The 15,786-nt window shown below is 34.9% G+C and overlaps 1 protein-coding gene across 1 annotated transcript in view; it reads right to left on the bottom strand.

Annotated features, from left to right (window-relative positions):
• Positions 1-46: 46 nt before the first annotated feature.
• The window catches only part of jmy (junction mediating and regulatory protein, p53 cofactor), a 121,405-nt gene continuing 105,665 nt past the window's right edge, over positions 47-15,786 (bottom strand). The window contains exons 9-10 of the mRNA XM_043706859.2: positions 11,601-12,159; positions 47-10,152 (exon numbers count right to left, since the gene is read on the bottom strand). Of these exons, the coding sequence (XP_043562794.2) occupies positions 9,842-10,152; positions 11,601-12,159 (870 nt within the window). The 3' untranslated portion in view covers positions 47-9,841. The remainder of the gene's footprint in view (positions 10,153-11,600; positions 12,160-15,786) is intronic.

Genomic DNA, 15,786 nt, shown 5'->3' with positions numbered 1-15,786 from the left:
CCAACAAGCAGAGGCAGTTTTACAGATGTACATCACAAACAGGAAATAAATATCATACTTTATTGAATGGAACAAAAAGTAATTACTTTCAGCACCAAAATTGCGAATACAATGTTAAAAGAAATGAATGCAATTATTGAGGCTTTCAGCCTTAAATATGCCAGTAAAATTTAATAAGAAATATTACTGAGGTTAAAATGACAGAAGTCAGTCTTAAAGCATAAAGAAGTTAAATAAAACAAGATAAAAGACAGTAAGCAAATCAGTCAGAATAAGTATTTTACATTTCATTATATTTTTATATAAATGCTTAAGCTTAAAAATTCACTTATACTTTTTTGTTGCTCAATAAATACTTAATTATTTAGGATTAATATTTAAAGCAACCTTTTTTTGCAGTGGATGTTTTAATTATAACCAGAGTATAATTTGCTCTTTAAATATGATGTTAAATTATTTAAAGTTTAAAATATTGTGCTCGTGTGTTTCTTTGAGTGAGTTCAAATATTGCACAAAGCCAGCCAACTCTGTCTTTTCTCATTTCATTAGCTTTTAATTGGCTGGATCTGAAAACGCTGTACCCTGGATATTACAATAATTATGTAGAACTGCATCATACAAGTTATTGTTTCTTGGAAAGTTATATGGTAATGCATAAAACAAAAATATTAAATCATAACGCCAACAGGTGGTCTAAGTCTGCGTGAGGCAACACCATAAGAATACTGTACCTGCTTTGTGAACGTGTCAAAACAACTCTAGAAGGGAATAATGAAACCACACCAAGTCGTCTACTCCAGCCACAATTAAAAACAAAAGCAAAATAATGCTGACCAGTTTTTCAACTAATTTGTCAACTATATCAAAAAGACAATGTTGTAAAATGAATTGAAAAATGTCATACTTTAGAATAATTGCATTACATTATCTTGACCTAGATTTGTTACTTAGATTAACTGCTTACAAGTTGCTTTTATTGTCAGTCAAAACAGTACACATTTTGTGCTAATTTATGTATGACAGACCTTAGAGATGGACATATCAGAAAGCATTTGATTATTTTAAACCGGTGATAAGTCGAAGTGCCAAAATAATTTTCTCTCTCTCGGTGCACTGCCATATTTGTAAACTCCAACAAACTAGTATGTTCACAGTGAGCATGAGTCAAAGAGAACACACATTATTTCTAACAATACATATACTTCCAAAGGATTCAGCTTGAATTACCGGTCCTAAAATTTTCAGCAGCCTTTAAAATTTATTTAAATTGGTTAATAAATCCATGACAAAATCTAATTATTATTAAGGAATATTACTTCATCTGAAATGTAAGTAGTATCATACTTATACATATGTTGCTATGGAACTGAATTTTAATTTTTTTGGAATGTGAAAAGAGGAATAATGAAGATCTGTCATTGCATATTTTTCTGCCTACTCAACACCAAATTATCTGAAGGGAAGTAACAAAATACAAAAATAACCAACATCTACATAATCTACTATTGCAATGCTCTTAGCATTAAAAAAGAAAATCAGTGGCCACTATCTAAATATGAATCCACCAGTCTTTCTTCCAAACTATTACATAATATGCAAGATCCAGGTTTTAAGGTGCATAGCACGAAGCATACAATTTCATATTATTGTCTCATATTTCCTGAGATCAGTCTCAGATAAATTCACAGGTACTCACAATACTGCAAAAATAACATTTCTGCATTTGTATCTTGATGCAAAGTATTTTATTAAACATGCAGATATATAACTTTTCAACTATTTAAAAAAGACCAGGATTTATTTCTTAAAGTATTAGAGGAAATGATACTTGATATTGTTATGGAAATGTAACTAAATTAACTCCTAAAATTGTCAAGACATTTAGGAGAAACCAATCCTGCCAGTCAGAAGTTACGAATCATTTTAAGGTGCCAGAGAAAATCACCTTATATTGATGGATAAATATACAAACACATCTCACACTGGTTTTAGTTTCCTAACAGTAGCCTGAAGATTATTTTACTTAACTTATCTGAATATTTGAAATAAACACCTGTTTCAACAGAAGAAATAAATTAATTTTGATTTTTATGTGAATAAAATCAATGATTCATTTTTGTGGGGGCTGATTATTACAAAATAGATTATTTCATTCATTATAATATTGTTACCTGAATCCTGTTAATGTACTTCATTATTTGTTCATGTTTGTAACTATAATTTGACATATCAGTACACACCTGTTAAACAGCAATAATACTAATCAGTGTTTTTAAGCTCAGCTGTTAGATAAAATTTATCATTTCATTTCAATCTTAAAGAATACAAAGAACAAGACCTTAGAATTAAATTCCGATGCCTGCTGTTTAGTAAAAGTGAAAAATACAGTATGTCCACATGTAAAAAAATACCATCAAAAGCACCATCAGATTTAACAGCACAAGTCTGTAAACTTGGTATACTTTCAAGCATATGATTGTGTTTTTTCTTCATTCATTCTTTCCCCCAGTGAAATTTTGTACGTTGTCCCAAATTTTTAAATGTTATTAAAATAGTGTTTCATGTGTCTTGGGAGACAATGTGACAACTGCAGAATGCTTCATTTGACAACGGACTTTCTCCATACTGCATGTCCATTGCAGTAAGATAAAGATGCAAGTTTAATTCATAACATATTACCTCCAGATAGCTCTGCATGTTTCTAATTCTATGAAATGCACTCATTGACACTACATGCTAAGTAAGCCATCTGATGACAATTATATTTCGAGCCAAGTGATTCACAAAAGGTATTACATGAAATATTAAGTTAAAAATCACACAACACCAGGTTATAGTCCAAGAGGTTTATTTGGAAACACTAGCTTTCAGAGCGCTGCTCCTTCAGCAGGTGGTTGTGGGTTGTCCAGGTGTTGCGTGATTTTTTTAAACTTTGTCCACCCCAGTCCAACACTGGCATCTCCAAGTCATGAAATATTAAACAATAACTAGATGAAAAGTTACCATTTATTGCATTTGTATAACAAATATTTCATGACCCAGATGGTTGCTAACAGTGGGAAATGTAACCAGAAGAATTCATTCACTTCTTTGAGATATTAAAGGACCTCTTCCTACAGGAAAAGTAGCAATTCAAAAGGAGACTTGCTCACTAAGTGACATAGTATTGGTTCTGTTATTAATAGTTAATAAGTCAATTTATTTACCCATGTGACATCACATATAATTAGACAGTCTAAGATAGTTATGCATGTAGAACATGATTCATTCACTCCTAGTTCATTAATCCATAGAGTTCCTACCATCATTAATCCAACCATTCATTAAATGTAAAGCTTTTTGTCTTCACTAAAGAACATTTCAGATAGTAGAATGGGAATATTTTGCGCCGCCCTTTTGGCGCGATCATTTGGCCCTGCTGTTTTGGCTCTAAACTGTTTTGGCGCTCCTTACTTTGGCGCTGAGCTGTTTTGGCGCCAATTCAGAATTTAAGAAGAGTTTTGTAGCGCCCGTAAGAATTTTGTTTTTATTGCATTCTAAGAAATAAATCGAATTCTTTTTTATTCATTATTTTTTACCTATTCATTATAAAAACGAATTTCTACATTTTGCTATATTTATCAAACACATATAGATAACCATCGTCTATAATTTTGGTTTGTCTCTCTTGCTTAGAATGTTTTCAGCCATTTCTGGTATGGGCTCTACAAGAAAATAGAAAGAAAATTATATTACAGCTTTCCAATGTGAAGATAGAAGGGGTTAAGTATCATCAAGGCAGTAGATGACTATTAACAATTGTTAAATGAGAAAATGATTACAAAACGAGATTTGAATCAACTCTTGCTAGTTGAGAAAATTACATCGGGTCGTTAGTCATCTCTATTCTTTAACCAAACAAGACTTGTTTTTAATTCTGAATTGGCACCAAAACAGCTCAGCACCAAAGTAATAAGCGCCAAAACAGTTTAGAACTAAAACGGCGGGGCCAAATGATCAGCGCCAAAACGTACCCGACCCTTCAGATAGTGATCATTCTTCGTTTAAACAAGTAACACGCCTAAAATTGTTTCTTGCCAGTTTGAACCTGCGCCCCTTTCTACTAACCCAAATATATATATATTTTCAAAGCTTAAGAGGCTGCCTCTTCGCTCAATTCTTTCTCCAAGGCTAAAAAGCCCATGTTTTTACAGATGTTCTTCATAACTTAATTCTTTGTTGCAGTGAAGGTTCTTTATGTCTCTTCACTGCTGTCATTATTTCACCGATACAAAATACTCACAATGTTTAAAGGAAGCATTTCTCCTTTCCAAATTTATTAAAAAGTACAGCCCAAAGCAAAAACATTAAACCACCATCTGATTAAAAAAAATCTCAGCATCACTCATCCAGGTGTACACTGATATCAAATTATAACTGCAACATGCTGACCTACGACAGGCAGCAACCGGAAGCAGCAGAATAGGAATTTTCCTCTCTAAAGTAATGAATCTGTGGAATTCTTTACCACAGAAGGTTGTCGGGGCTGGATCATTACGTACGTTCAAGACTGAGACAGACAAAATATTAATCAGTAAAAGAATCAATGATTAGGAGGATAAAGCAGGAAAGTGGAGTTGATGATCATCAAATCAGCCATTATTTAATTGAATAGCCTACTTCTGCTTCGATGTTTTATAGTTATGCCACACATGGAATATAATTCATATGATTTAATTGAGACTCAATTTTAATGTCTTAGAGCCATTACTATAAATACTAAATCGTTTCTATTTCACATTTACTAAATGCCAAAGATTGGTTTTAAATGATAAGTTGTAGATTTTAAAAAGGAATCTGTTAAATACCATTGAACAAATGATGAGTGTCTTTTTTTTCTGCCAATTTGCATCCCTTTCCTCTATGCAAATATTGTTTTACACTGAAAAATAATGAATTAGCCCATCATACAAGATATGGGGCCATATTTGTAATTTTGGTTCAGATAACCTAAATTTGTTCTTTTTATGGTTATAATGAAAAATTATTGCTGGTTGAAGTGGAACATTCAATGTTTACCATGTTTGAATAATAAGCCAATTCATGTTATTGATCAAATCACATACACAAAAATAGAAACAAGCTTCTTCGAAGCCAGCGATATATCCCCCAATTTATTAACATTTTCAGACACGGGACATTTTTATTGAAGTGTTATCATACGTTTATCTAAGGAAGGTAGCATTTAGTGAATTTACAAAAAAAAAGCTTCAACTAGTAACCGCACTTGACAGTTAACAGATTAGGAAGCAGGTTTCAACAGCCTGAATAGTTTGCAAGAAATTATGATTTTAAAAAAGTGAGGGAACAACACAGAGAGAGCCCAATACCCTGAGTTTTATTCAATTTTGACCAGAACACTCTGCACTTAAAAGGGGTATTTTGAAAAGGAGAAAGTGAGGACTGCAGATGCTGGAGATCAGAGGTGAAAATGTGTTGCTGGAAAAGCGCAGCCGGTCAGGCAGCATCCAAGGAGAATCGACGTTTCGGGCATAAGCCCTTCTTCAGGAAAAGGACACTACAGAAAACTACATCTTGACAAAAAATATGGTTAGAGTACAGGCTCCTAATGCTGATGACAAAAGGAATTAGAAATTATGTACTCAAATAAAAATTAGCTAGATTTCCTTAAGAAAATATGTTGGAATTGTATTGACAAACTTGAGAAATGACAGGGTAAGTGTTGAATATAGATTAACCGGTAACTTTGGGACCATGAGTTCTCCAAGCAGGTGTTCTCAACATCATAAGTTTGTCTGTCTCAGATAACTATTAGTGATCTACTGCTATGATTAGTTATCAATTTTATTATCATACTATCACCCAACTATGAGAAGGTGAACTAAAAAGGTTGCGGTCTTTGTTCAGCATTTGCATATTCTCTTTGGTTAATCAACTTTATTTTTCTAGGAAATGATCAGTTTAATATTTGGAATTTTACTTATTAAAACTATGTGAGTTCACTTAGTTTTATCCAGTTTGAAATTTGCTTTACATGGCATTTCAAAATAGGAAACAGAAATGAAATATATACAAAGATTTAACCGATTTGTGGGAGTTTTAAAAATTAAAGCTCAGATGGAACACAGTTGTCAATGGAAAAATAAGCACTAGCATAAATAAAATATTAATCGAACAGTGAGTGATAAGGTTTATTTAAGCCTCATCTCTCTGCAGTTAATTTTGCCCTCTTACACACACCCACAGATTACTACTGTAATCCAATTCTTGCATGTAGTTAACATGCAGCACTTTGGTTAATTGACAGAAATAAACTAAAGGATTAGAACACATGCAAGTAATTACTAACCAAACAAATAAATTGTAACTATTAAAAATGTCAGTCAAACCCAAGCTATGTCATAAACATTGAAAGAACTGCATATGCTGTAAATCAGAAACAAAAACTGAAGCTGCTGGCAAAGCTCAACTTATCTGGCAGCATCTGTGAAGAGAAATCAAAGTTAACGTTTCAGGTCCAATAATCCTTCCTCAAAACCTATTTTGTGCTGGACAATGGAGGTGCAAGAAAAGCTCGCTTAATTTAAACTAATACAAATGAATACTGTACTGGAAATTATCACGCAAGTGAACCACACCACTGCAAAACTTCAAAATGCTTAAAACTGCATAAGTACCTGTAACTAAAACCTAACAATTGCAAAGTTAATATTATGTGAAACCAAATTATGCAGTCATTATGGTTAAGTCTGAATTTACGCCAGATACACATTTCAAATGATTTAATGCATGATCCAGACTTAATTATGGAAGTTAAATTAATAGCTTTCCATTCCCTGTCCTGAACTGTCCCAAGCAGTGTTTGTAAGCTGTCAGTATTCTCAAAGTCCCAAGTTTGAATGTAATTTCATAAATTTTAAACCCAAGATAATTGCACAAACTCTTCTACTAAATCTAGGATAGTATTACAAAGCATGCAAAAAAAAGCTATATAATGATTCATGTTGACAGAATAAGCAAAGCAACTTTCTATAAAGTTGTTTTTATGTTGAAACTGCTAAATGGGCATTTTCAAATGTATTTTGGTAAAGAAAAGATCTTATCCTTATGGAAATAATCCTATGCACAGTATTCGTCAACCATCTCTGAAGTCAGTCAATTTGCTTTTAGAAATAGGATCACCCTGGCTGAATCTATAGATATAAATTTCTAAAAAGACAGTAGTGTCAGGAACAGTTTAAAATGTCGAGTATTTTAAAATACTTATTAAGAGCTAATAATTTAAACTGGTTTTGTCATGAATAAAATGAAACCTGATTTAACAAGCAATGTATTTTTTAAACATACAGAATGCTTGTGAAAATAAATAGCTATGTCAGTTTTATGCTAAATGATCAAATGATTCTCGCGTATACAAACACTGAAACTATAAAACAAACTCGAAATGCGTTCTTAGTACTAATGCCGAACTCAAAAAATATAAATTAAAAACTTGTAAGAAGCTACAACTTATCTTTAGAGATAAAATTAATAGCCAAGCAACTGATATTTTTATATCCACATTTCAGAAATTGTTACGTTTTCTTCATTTTTAGTCTGGGATGTGTTTAATCAGTGCATTAAAAGTATACAATGTGGCACAACACTTACTTTGTTTGGATTCACAATTCATTGCAACTCTGTTCAATGCCCTGATAAGATTGTGGTTATTTCTCCCTTCCTAGTTGGTTGTTCATACTAATTTAACTGATAATTATTTATAAACATACTGTTTTCAATATTGTACTTCCATGTATAACCAGAGATAATTTGAAATCATGCCCTTTTTACAAAATATAAGAATTATATTTGAAACCACATCTGCAGTAGTTTATTTGGAAAGTCAGAGATTCCTCTTCTTCATACATCATGGTTTATTGTCCACTATTGGTATGTAAACGTCTATATCAAAACTCCCAGATAATCTAAATCAGAGAAAAAAAAACTAATTTTAACTGAAAAGAATTCAATTTACCCAACATTGATCCCAGTTTTCCTTCCTTGACAACAAAGTAGCTCTACAGTCTACGGTATACATATGTAATAAATAAAATAAATACAAATCTCAGTTACTTAAAACCTACATTATAGACCAGCAATTCCTATTGAATCTAAATTCTCCTCACATATTTTCACACATTTTCTGAAATGATTTAATTCAATGTCATTTAAATTAGGGCTATACAAAAGTTCATTCTCTAAGATTTTTCTGCACTTAATGCAATGCTGGTGTTCACTGATTATAGCGGAATTATTCTATCTTAACCATTTTACACTTTCCCCTTTTTGGTCACACCTACATTTTGCTCCATCCATATGGAATCTGACTAAAGCTTCAGTCCTCAAATAAATGGGTTACACCCACAAGAGGAGTATCAATAAGGAGCCCTCTGAGTAAACTTTTAGATAATTAAACATATATCAAGGAAACTGATACTGTAGGTCAGCACTCAATTGAACACAAGGTGTAGTGCTTTACTAGGTACAAATTAAGTGCATTCTTTCTCTGTAACAAAATGTAGCACACAGTAGGAACCAGAATTCTGCATTTAAAATATCCACGTAGTGCACTTTTGTCTCCAGCCACACGACTGAATGTTTCAAAGCCATGCTTTTTGTTGTATAAACTAGAAGCCTCATGAAGGGTTGAGGCTCACAGCAAAGGACATGGCCAATTTTGAAAGTCATAAAGAAAACCATAAATCAAGATGTGGTTGCCAAGCAAGACCAAGCTTTAGAAATTTGGGAATTATCTGAAATTTTTTCACCATTGAATTGATTCAACTGAAACTCCTCAAAAATATTTTTCAGGCATACATAAGGCAATCTGTTCATGCACATACAGATGATTTAAACAAACCTATGTTAGTCAGCCTACAACTTATTTGAATTAATTTACATAACTTTTCTGTATAAATTGTTTTTAAAATCAATTTGCTATGTAATTTTATATAACTTTAATTTCTGTAAAAACTATTAATTTGCAGTAAATCATTTTATCTGCTACCCCTTTTGGCCCATTTTATTAATTTCTACAATTTTAAAGTACCAATCACAGTAAACTAATGACAAATGGTAAACTACTCAAATATACTTTTGCAAAGGTCAACCTCGGGGTATAAAGTAAAATACACGAAAGCAAAAATGTGTAACTTTACAGTCCACAAGATGAAAGACTCCAATTTGCAGAACAAACAGCTAAAACTAACTTGCATGTATACTTTGTGTCCTTTTATTAAGGCATCTGGACTCTCACCTTCCGAAGTTTTGCTGGGTGTACAGAAATCTTTTTTGGACTTTGATGAAAACTCCTTTGGTAGAGGGAGACCGAGAATAAATTTACAGTCAGGCCATGTTTTAAGGTCAAATTGTACTCTCCCTTATTTGTACAGAAGGAAAATGGAGCGTTTTCAATTATACTGATATTTTCTTTAGCATGCTCAATGAACATATTAGATGGTAACAGTTAAACCTTCATGCTGATTATGCTTAAGTGGGATCTGAATAAAATTTACTGTGATACTCTGTCATAATCACAAAATAAACTTACATAATGTCACCTTTCATCAACTTGTGAAGAGGGTTTTGGAAATTTTAAACATTATTTAGTATACATACTTATTAGTTTAGATATTAAAATATTTCATTTTAGGCACAGCTTCAAGGGAAATACCTAAATACCTCTCTACCACTCATTGACCACCAGCTCTGCCACAGGACCACGAACAATTAATTGCACAGTGGAAGGAAGGACAAGGTTATGTTTACAACACACAGGCCTTTTAAACTTGGTCTGTAAGAGTTAATTCTCCCAGTCAGTGTAAGTTAAGCCTTCATCCTCATCATCCTCAGATTCTGGTGACGCCTCTTTAATTCTCCGTAAAGCTTCATGGATGCTGCGTGTTAGAGGATCAGCATCATGCAAATCAATGGAGGATTCTCTCAGGGCTTCTTTCCGAACCTTCTTCAACTTTACGCCTTTCCTAATTTGTGCAAGTATATTATTGCTGTCATCTTGATTTGGAAATGGAGGCAGAGAACGCAGGTCAACTTTTCTCAAATGGAAGCTGCCTCGCTTCAGAGAAGCTAGAACTTCATCCATTGGTGAACTCACTGCAATAGGATCAAGTTGAAACATCATTGAGAAACAGAATCACCCAAAAATCATATGAATGTCTTCTGACATATATCCTCACTAAGCAAACATTTTTAAACAATGAGTGAAGAAAGTGCAGTTTCTTTTGTGACACAGTCAATATCCAGTGAACAAATATGCAACTATATGGTTTTGCTGAGCAGAATACAATGCAGTGAGATAGGGAATCATCCAAGTATCTGTGCATACCTCTCGTTACCTCAATCCATCTCAATAAAAGAGAAAAAGATAACAACTCATCCTCCTCCTAAACTTTATTTTGGTCCACCTGGTATTCATTCAGGCATTTAAATGGTATGTTGTCTCAAGCTACAAGAACGATCCCAGTCTCATCAGAATCTGTTACTTTTCAAAAGGTATACAGACCACTTGGGTATTACAGGTTGTTCTGCTATAACATGCAGAATTTGCTATTCAGGTAGTTCTAGGATTACACGTGTTTCAGCAGTGAGATTTGGCTATAACATCACTGATGAATTAGAGAACGGTATTTTTGAGAATGCTTACCTCCATTAGTAATAGTGTGATTCCAGCGGGGATCGGTACACGTGCTTCATTCTGTGCACGTGCCGTTCTGCGCCTGCGCTGGTGTTCGCATAACATCTCCATGCCATTCCACACAGGCGCAATGCCCGTGCAAAATTTCTGCACATGTGCAATGTCAGCGCCAGTCCTTGTGCTGTTCCCCACATGCATCGATGTCTGTGATGCTCGCGCATGTGCCGGTGTTCACCGGAAGTGTCTGCGCTGTTCCGCACATGCAAAATGTCTGCACTGGTCTTCGTGCCGTTCTGCACATGCACCGAGGTCAGCTGCTGACAGAGCAGCTTGCTGAGCAAGATACTGTACATACAGCAGCATTCTTACATTTTTAAAATATACTGTGTTAAATTTACTTTTGTTTCATTAATAAATATGATTTCAACCTTCAATCAGGCTGTGCTTTACTCTGCATTAGAAGTTTGGGTGATTTTTGAGCAATTATGAGTGATTTGTTTGCTGGTCTACCTTAACCGTACTTTTCCCATAGGCCCCACTATTTCTATGGAGCAATTTTGTGTTAAGTGAGGTTTCGCTGGAACGCAACCACAGCATTTATAGGAGAACTACCTGTAATGGGATTGATTAATTGGGGTCACAGTTTCTAAAAGTGCGAATTTTAAAACGTGTCCTGGCTGTAACACAATTACATCGCCAACACTTTAAACATTATTTCTAAAGCATGAGTTTCCTATGTTGCAGGGCTGTACAAGAACATAACCATCGTGTCATACAAGAACTACCTGCTTATACACTACCCAACTGTAGTACGATAATCTCAGAAAGCATTTATTCATTCTAAAATAGAGAATGATTGCAAAGTAAAAATAAAAACAGGTGGTTAACATTTTAAGCCAATAATTACCTCTCTGTTTTTTCAGCTCATCACTTGATGCTGTTTTCTTCAATTTTTTTCTAGCATTTAATAGCTGCTTACTGTCAAATAAATGAGGTATCGGTGAACTAATAGGTTGTGCTGTTTCTTTGCAGTCACCTGACTGAACAGGTTTCTCTATTTGTTGCTGAGCATTGACTGATTCTTCACAAACTGGCATTGGAGGAGGTGGAGGGGGTAGAGGAGGTGGTGGTGGTGGCGGAACTATATCAATGTTACTGATTTCTTCAGTCGAAGGGCTTGGAAGTGAAATAGGTTGCAGTAGTTCAGGGGTGGCATCATCTCCTGACTGTGAAGAAAAACATTCCTCTTCTTGTAATATGCTTTTAAATTCTGTTGCTCCAGTGGACCTTGTTCCCTTCTTTACAGGTGAAGTTTCTTCTTCAGTTGTTTGTTGTACTTGTAATGTTTCTGGAAGAGTGTGCGTTTGGTCTTTGCCAAGGTAAGCCACTGAACCTGTATTATCTTTTCTTCTGACATTTGTGAAATGGAGTCTTGTGGATTTAAGTACAACTTGCCCAGGGTACCTCTGAATGATGAATGAAAAGAGAAACAAGTAATTTTGTGTGCCATGAAACTAGAGAATAACTTGTATTTTCAAGCATCTTCAATGTAATAAAACTGAATTCACAAACCCTTTATTATATCTCTCAGATTTTCAAAAAGTGCTCTAGAAACAATGGAGTCACTGTTGCTAAGTAAGTGAATGCAAGTGAATTTTGTCAACTGCAAGGTGACAAAAACAGCAATCGCAGTAACGTCATGAACAGCAACGGATATCAAGTTTAGATTCTAGATTAGATTCCCACAGTATGGAAACAGGCTCTTCGGCCCAACAAGTCCACATTGACCCCCCCCCCCCACAAAGAGTGACCCACCCCCCATATTTACCCCTGAGCAATGCACCCCACACTATGGTCAATTTAGCCTGGTCAATTCACCTAACCTGCATATTTTTGGATTGTGGGAGGAAACCAGAACACCAGGAGGAAACAGACACAGGGAGAATGTGCAAACTGCAAACTCCACACAGAGTTGCCTGAGGCTGGAATCGAACCCAGGTCCTTGGTGCTGTGAGGCAGCAGTGCTAACCACTGAGCCACCATGCTACCCCAATTAAGTTAGCTTTTTTTTTAGTAGTGACTGAGGTAGGACAATTTGCCAGAACAATTATTATTCTTTTTGTATAGTGCCAACTGACTTGCTGAGTACTCCCAACATTTTATGCTTTATTTCATGTTTGCAGCATTCACAGAATATAGGAATAGACAAGTTGGAAAGCCCACCCCATACCCTCCCTTAATCATGTCACACAATATCTCGAGGCAAAAATATAAAAAACACCTGTAGATCATTTAGGAAAACTCTGGGAATTCCATTTCCAATGCTGAAAGTGATTAAGTTCCAAAAGACCACAGTAACTGGACAATACAATCCCAAAGTGTTCGGTCTTATTTCTATACATACAAGTTTATCTTCTATGATATCAAGTCGAGATCTCTCTTGAATGCTTGCAGTAAATTAAGATTTTTGCTGTATTTTCTACAACCTAGAATGTACGAGCAAGGAACTAGAGTGGGCTACTCAGCCCTGCAAGACTAATTTACCATCCAAGAAGATCATGGCTGCTGATCTTAACCTGAACTCTACATTCCTGAATATCCCCAAAAACCTTTCATCTCTTTGGTAATTAAGAATCTATCTACCACTGCAGTAAAAATATTTAAAGATTCTGCATCCACTACCTTTTGAGGAGGGGAATTCCAAAGATTCTTAACTCTCATAAAAAATGTTTTCTCATTCCAGTTTTATATGGGCAACCCCTTTTAAACTATGAACCCTAATTCTAGATTTTACCACAAGGGGAATCATTCTTTCAACATCCATCTGGTCAAGTCCCCTCAGGATGTTAAATGTTTCAGTTAAGTCACCTTTTACATTCCAGTGGATTTAGGCCTAGTACGTCTAACCTTTCCTCACAAGGCAATCCAATAATTCCAGGTGTTAGTCGAGCAAAACTTCTCATAACTGCTTTCAATGCATTAACATAATTTTGTAAGTGTGGTGACCAGTACTGGACACACCAATGACCTGTACAGCTGAAACATATGCCCCCCCCTACTCTTGCATTCAATTTTCGTCACGATAAAATTCTGCTTTCTTAATTACTTGCTGCCCCTTGCACACTAACCTTCTGTGATTCATGGACCAAGACATCCACATCTCACTACACCTTACAGCTCCGCAATCACTCATCATTTAGATAACATTTCTTTATTCTTCCGACCAAAGTGGACAATTTCACACTTTTCCACATTGCGCTCCATTTGCCAGATCCTTGCCTATCTGGATCCCTTTGTGAACTCCTTGTGCCCTCTTCGCAACTCACTTTCCTACCTACTTTTCTATCATTAGCAAATTTTGCTGCCATACTTTTGATCCCTTCATCCAAAATATTCATATAAATTGTAAACAGTTGATGTCCCAGCACCAACTCCTGTGGCACACTACTGGTGATATTCTGACGAGCTGAAAGGCCCACTTACTCCTACTATCTGCTCACTATTAGCAAGCCAATCTTCTATACAGGACAATACGTTATCCCCTACACCATGAGTTTTTATTTCCAGCAATGTTTGATGTGGTAACCTTATCAAATGCCTTGTGGAAATTTAAATACATCCACTAGCTCTGCTTGATCTACAACACAAGTTACTTCTTTGACAAAACCCTGTTTGCTCTGTCTGATTACCTGGAACTTATCCAAGTTATATCCTTTAAACTATAATTTTTAATAATAGCTTCTATCGTTTTCCATTTGAAAGATGTTAAGCTAACTAGCCTACAGTTCCCTGTTTTCTGCCACCCACCCTTTTTGAATAAAGGACTTCCTTAGCTAGTGTAAATGAACCTTCCTGAATCCATTGTTTTTGTAAAATTAAATAACATCACGTATCTACTGGTTACTTCTTTTGAAACCCTAGGATTAAATCCTCCCAAATCTGGGGACTTGTCAACTCTTAGTTCCAACAATTTACTCAGTAGTACTTCCTTGGTAATTGTAATTTTTGAATTTCTCTCACCTTTTCAATTTCTGATTTATGGCTTTTTCCAGGATACTATTTGTATTCTCTCTAGTGAAGACAGACGCAAGATATCTGTTTAATTCGCCTGCCATCTCTTTACTCCTCCATTACAATTCATTTTCCACATGACCAACACCTACTTTGTTAACTTTTCCATTTTAAAGGTCTGTAGAAACTTTTCCTACCTGTTTTTATATGTTTGCTTAGCTTTCTTTTATACTCTTTTGTCCCTTCTTATTCATCTATTAGTTATTTTTTGCTTTTTAAAAATATTCTATCCAATCTTCTAACCTGCCACCCATCTTTGCTGAATTATGTCTTCTTTGAATTTGATACTATCTTTGACATGTTCAGTTAATCATGATGGCCGGTCCGTCACTTATAACTATTCATATCTGTTGGAATGTGTATCTTTTCTGGAATATTCCTTCAGATGTTTGCCATTGCATCTCTATTGATTTATGCCTTAACCCAAATTGCCAGTTTACTTTCACTAGTTCTGTTCATGCCCCTGTTTACATGCAAAATAATCATCTTGGACATACTTCTCTAATCCCTTAAACTGTACATAAATTTCGATCACATTATGGTTGCTATTACCCAGGGGCACTTTCACTATGAACTCAGTCATTAATCTCCTCTCGCTGGTCAAATTAGATATAGTATAGACTTCTCTCTGGTTGGTGCTATAGCATGCAGGTCTAAGAAACTGCCCTGAAAACATTCAATGATTCTTTCCTCGAGACTACTTTTGATCATATGATTTTTTTTTCCAGTCTACATGCAGGTTAAAATACCACATGATAATTGCTGTATCCTTTTGACAAGCCCCCATTATTTTTCCCTAGTTACCCTGTCCTACCATATGATTTCTGAAAATGTGCTTAATTCTAAAAATGATGTCCCCATTAAGTGAATTTCCTCTGGACATGACAATTAAATGAATTTAATGTACTCCCTCCAAATATACAATATTGCCCCAGTATTGGAGCAATATGTCTCTCAAGACTGCAGTGGGGCTTGAATGTATACCTTTTTTTTGGTGAGGGTGAGGATGAGAAAATCAGTGA

Source organism: Chiloscyllium plagiosum, unplaced genomic scaffold, assembly GCF_037043375.1.
Source record: "Chiloscyllium plagiosum isolate Xiang-an unplaced genomic scaffold, Cpla_swu_hap1 HiC_scaffold_2, whole genome shotgun sequence".
Taxonomy (NCBI): Eukaryota; Metazoa; Chordata; class Chondrichthyes; order Orectolobiformes; family Hemiscylliidae; genus Chiloscyllium; species Chiloscyllium plagiosum.
Note: the sequence above shows the minus strand (reverse complement) of the source record. Positions and strands in the feature narration are given on the sequence as shown.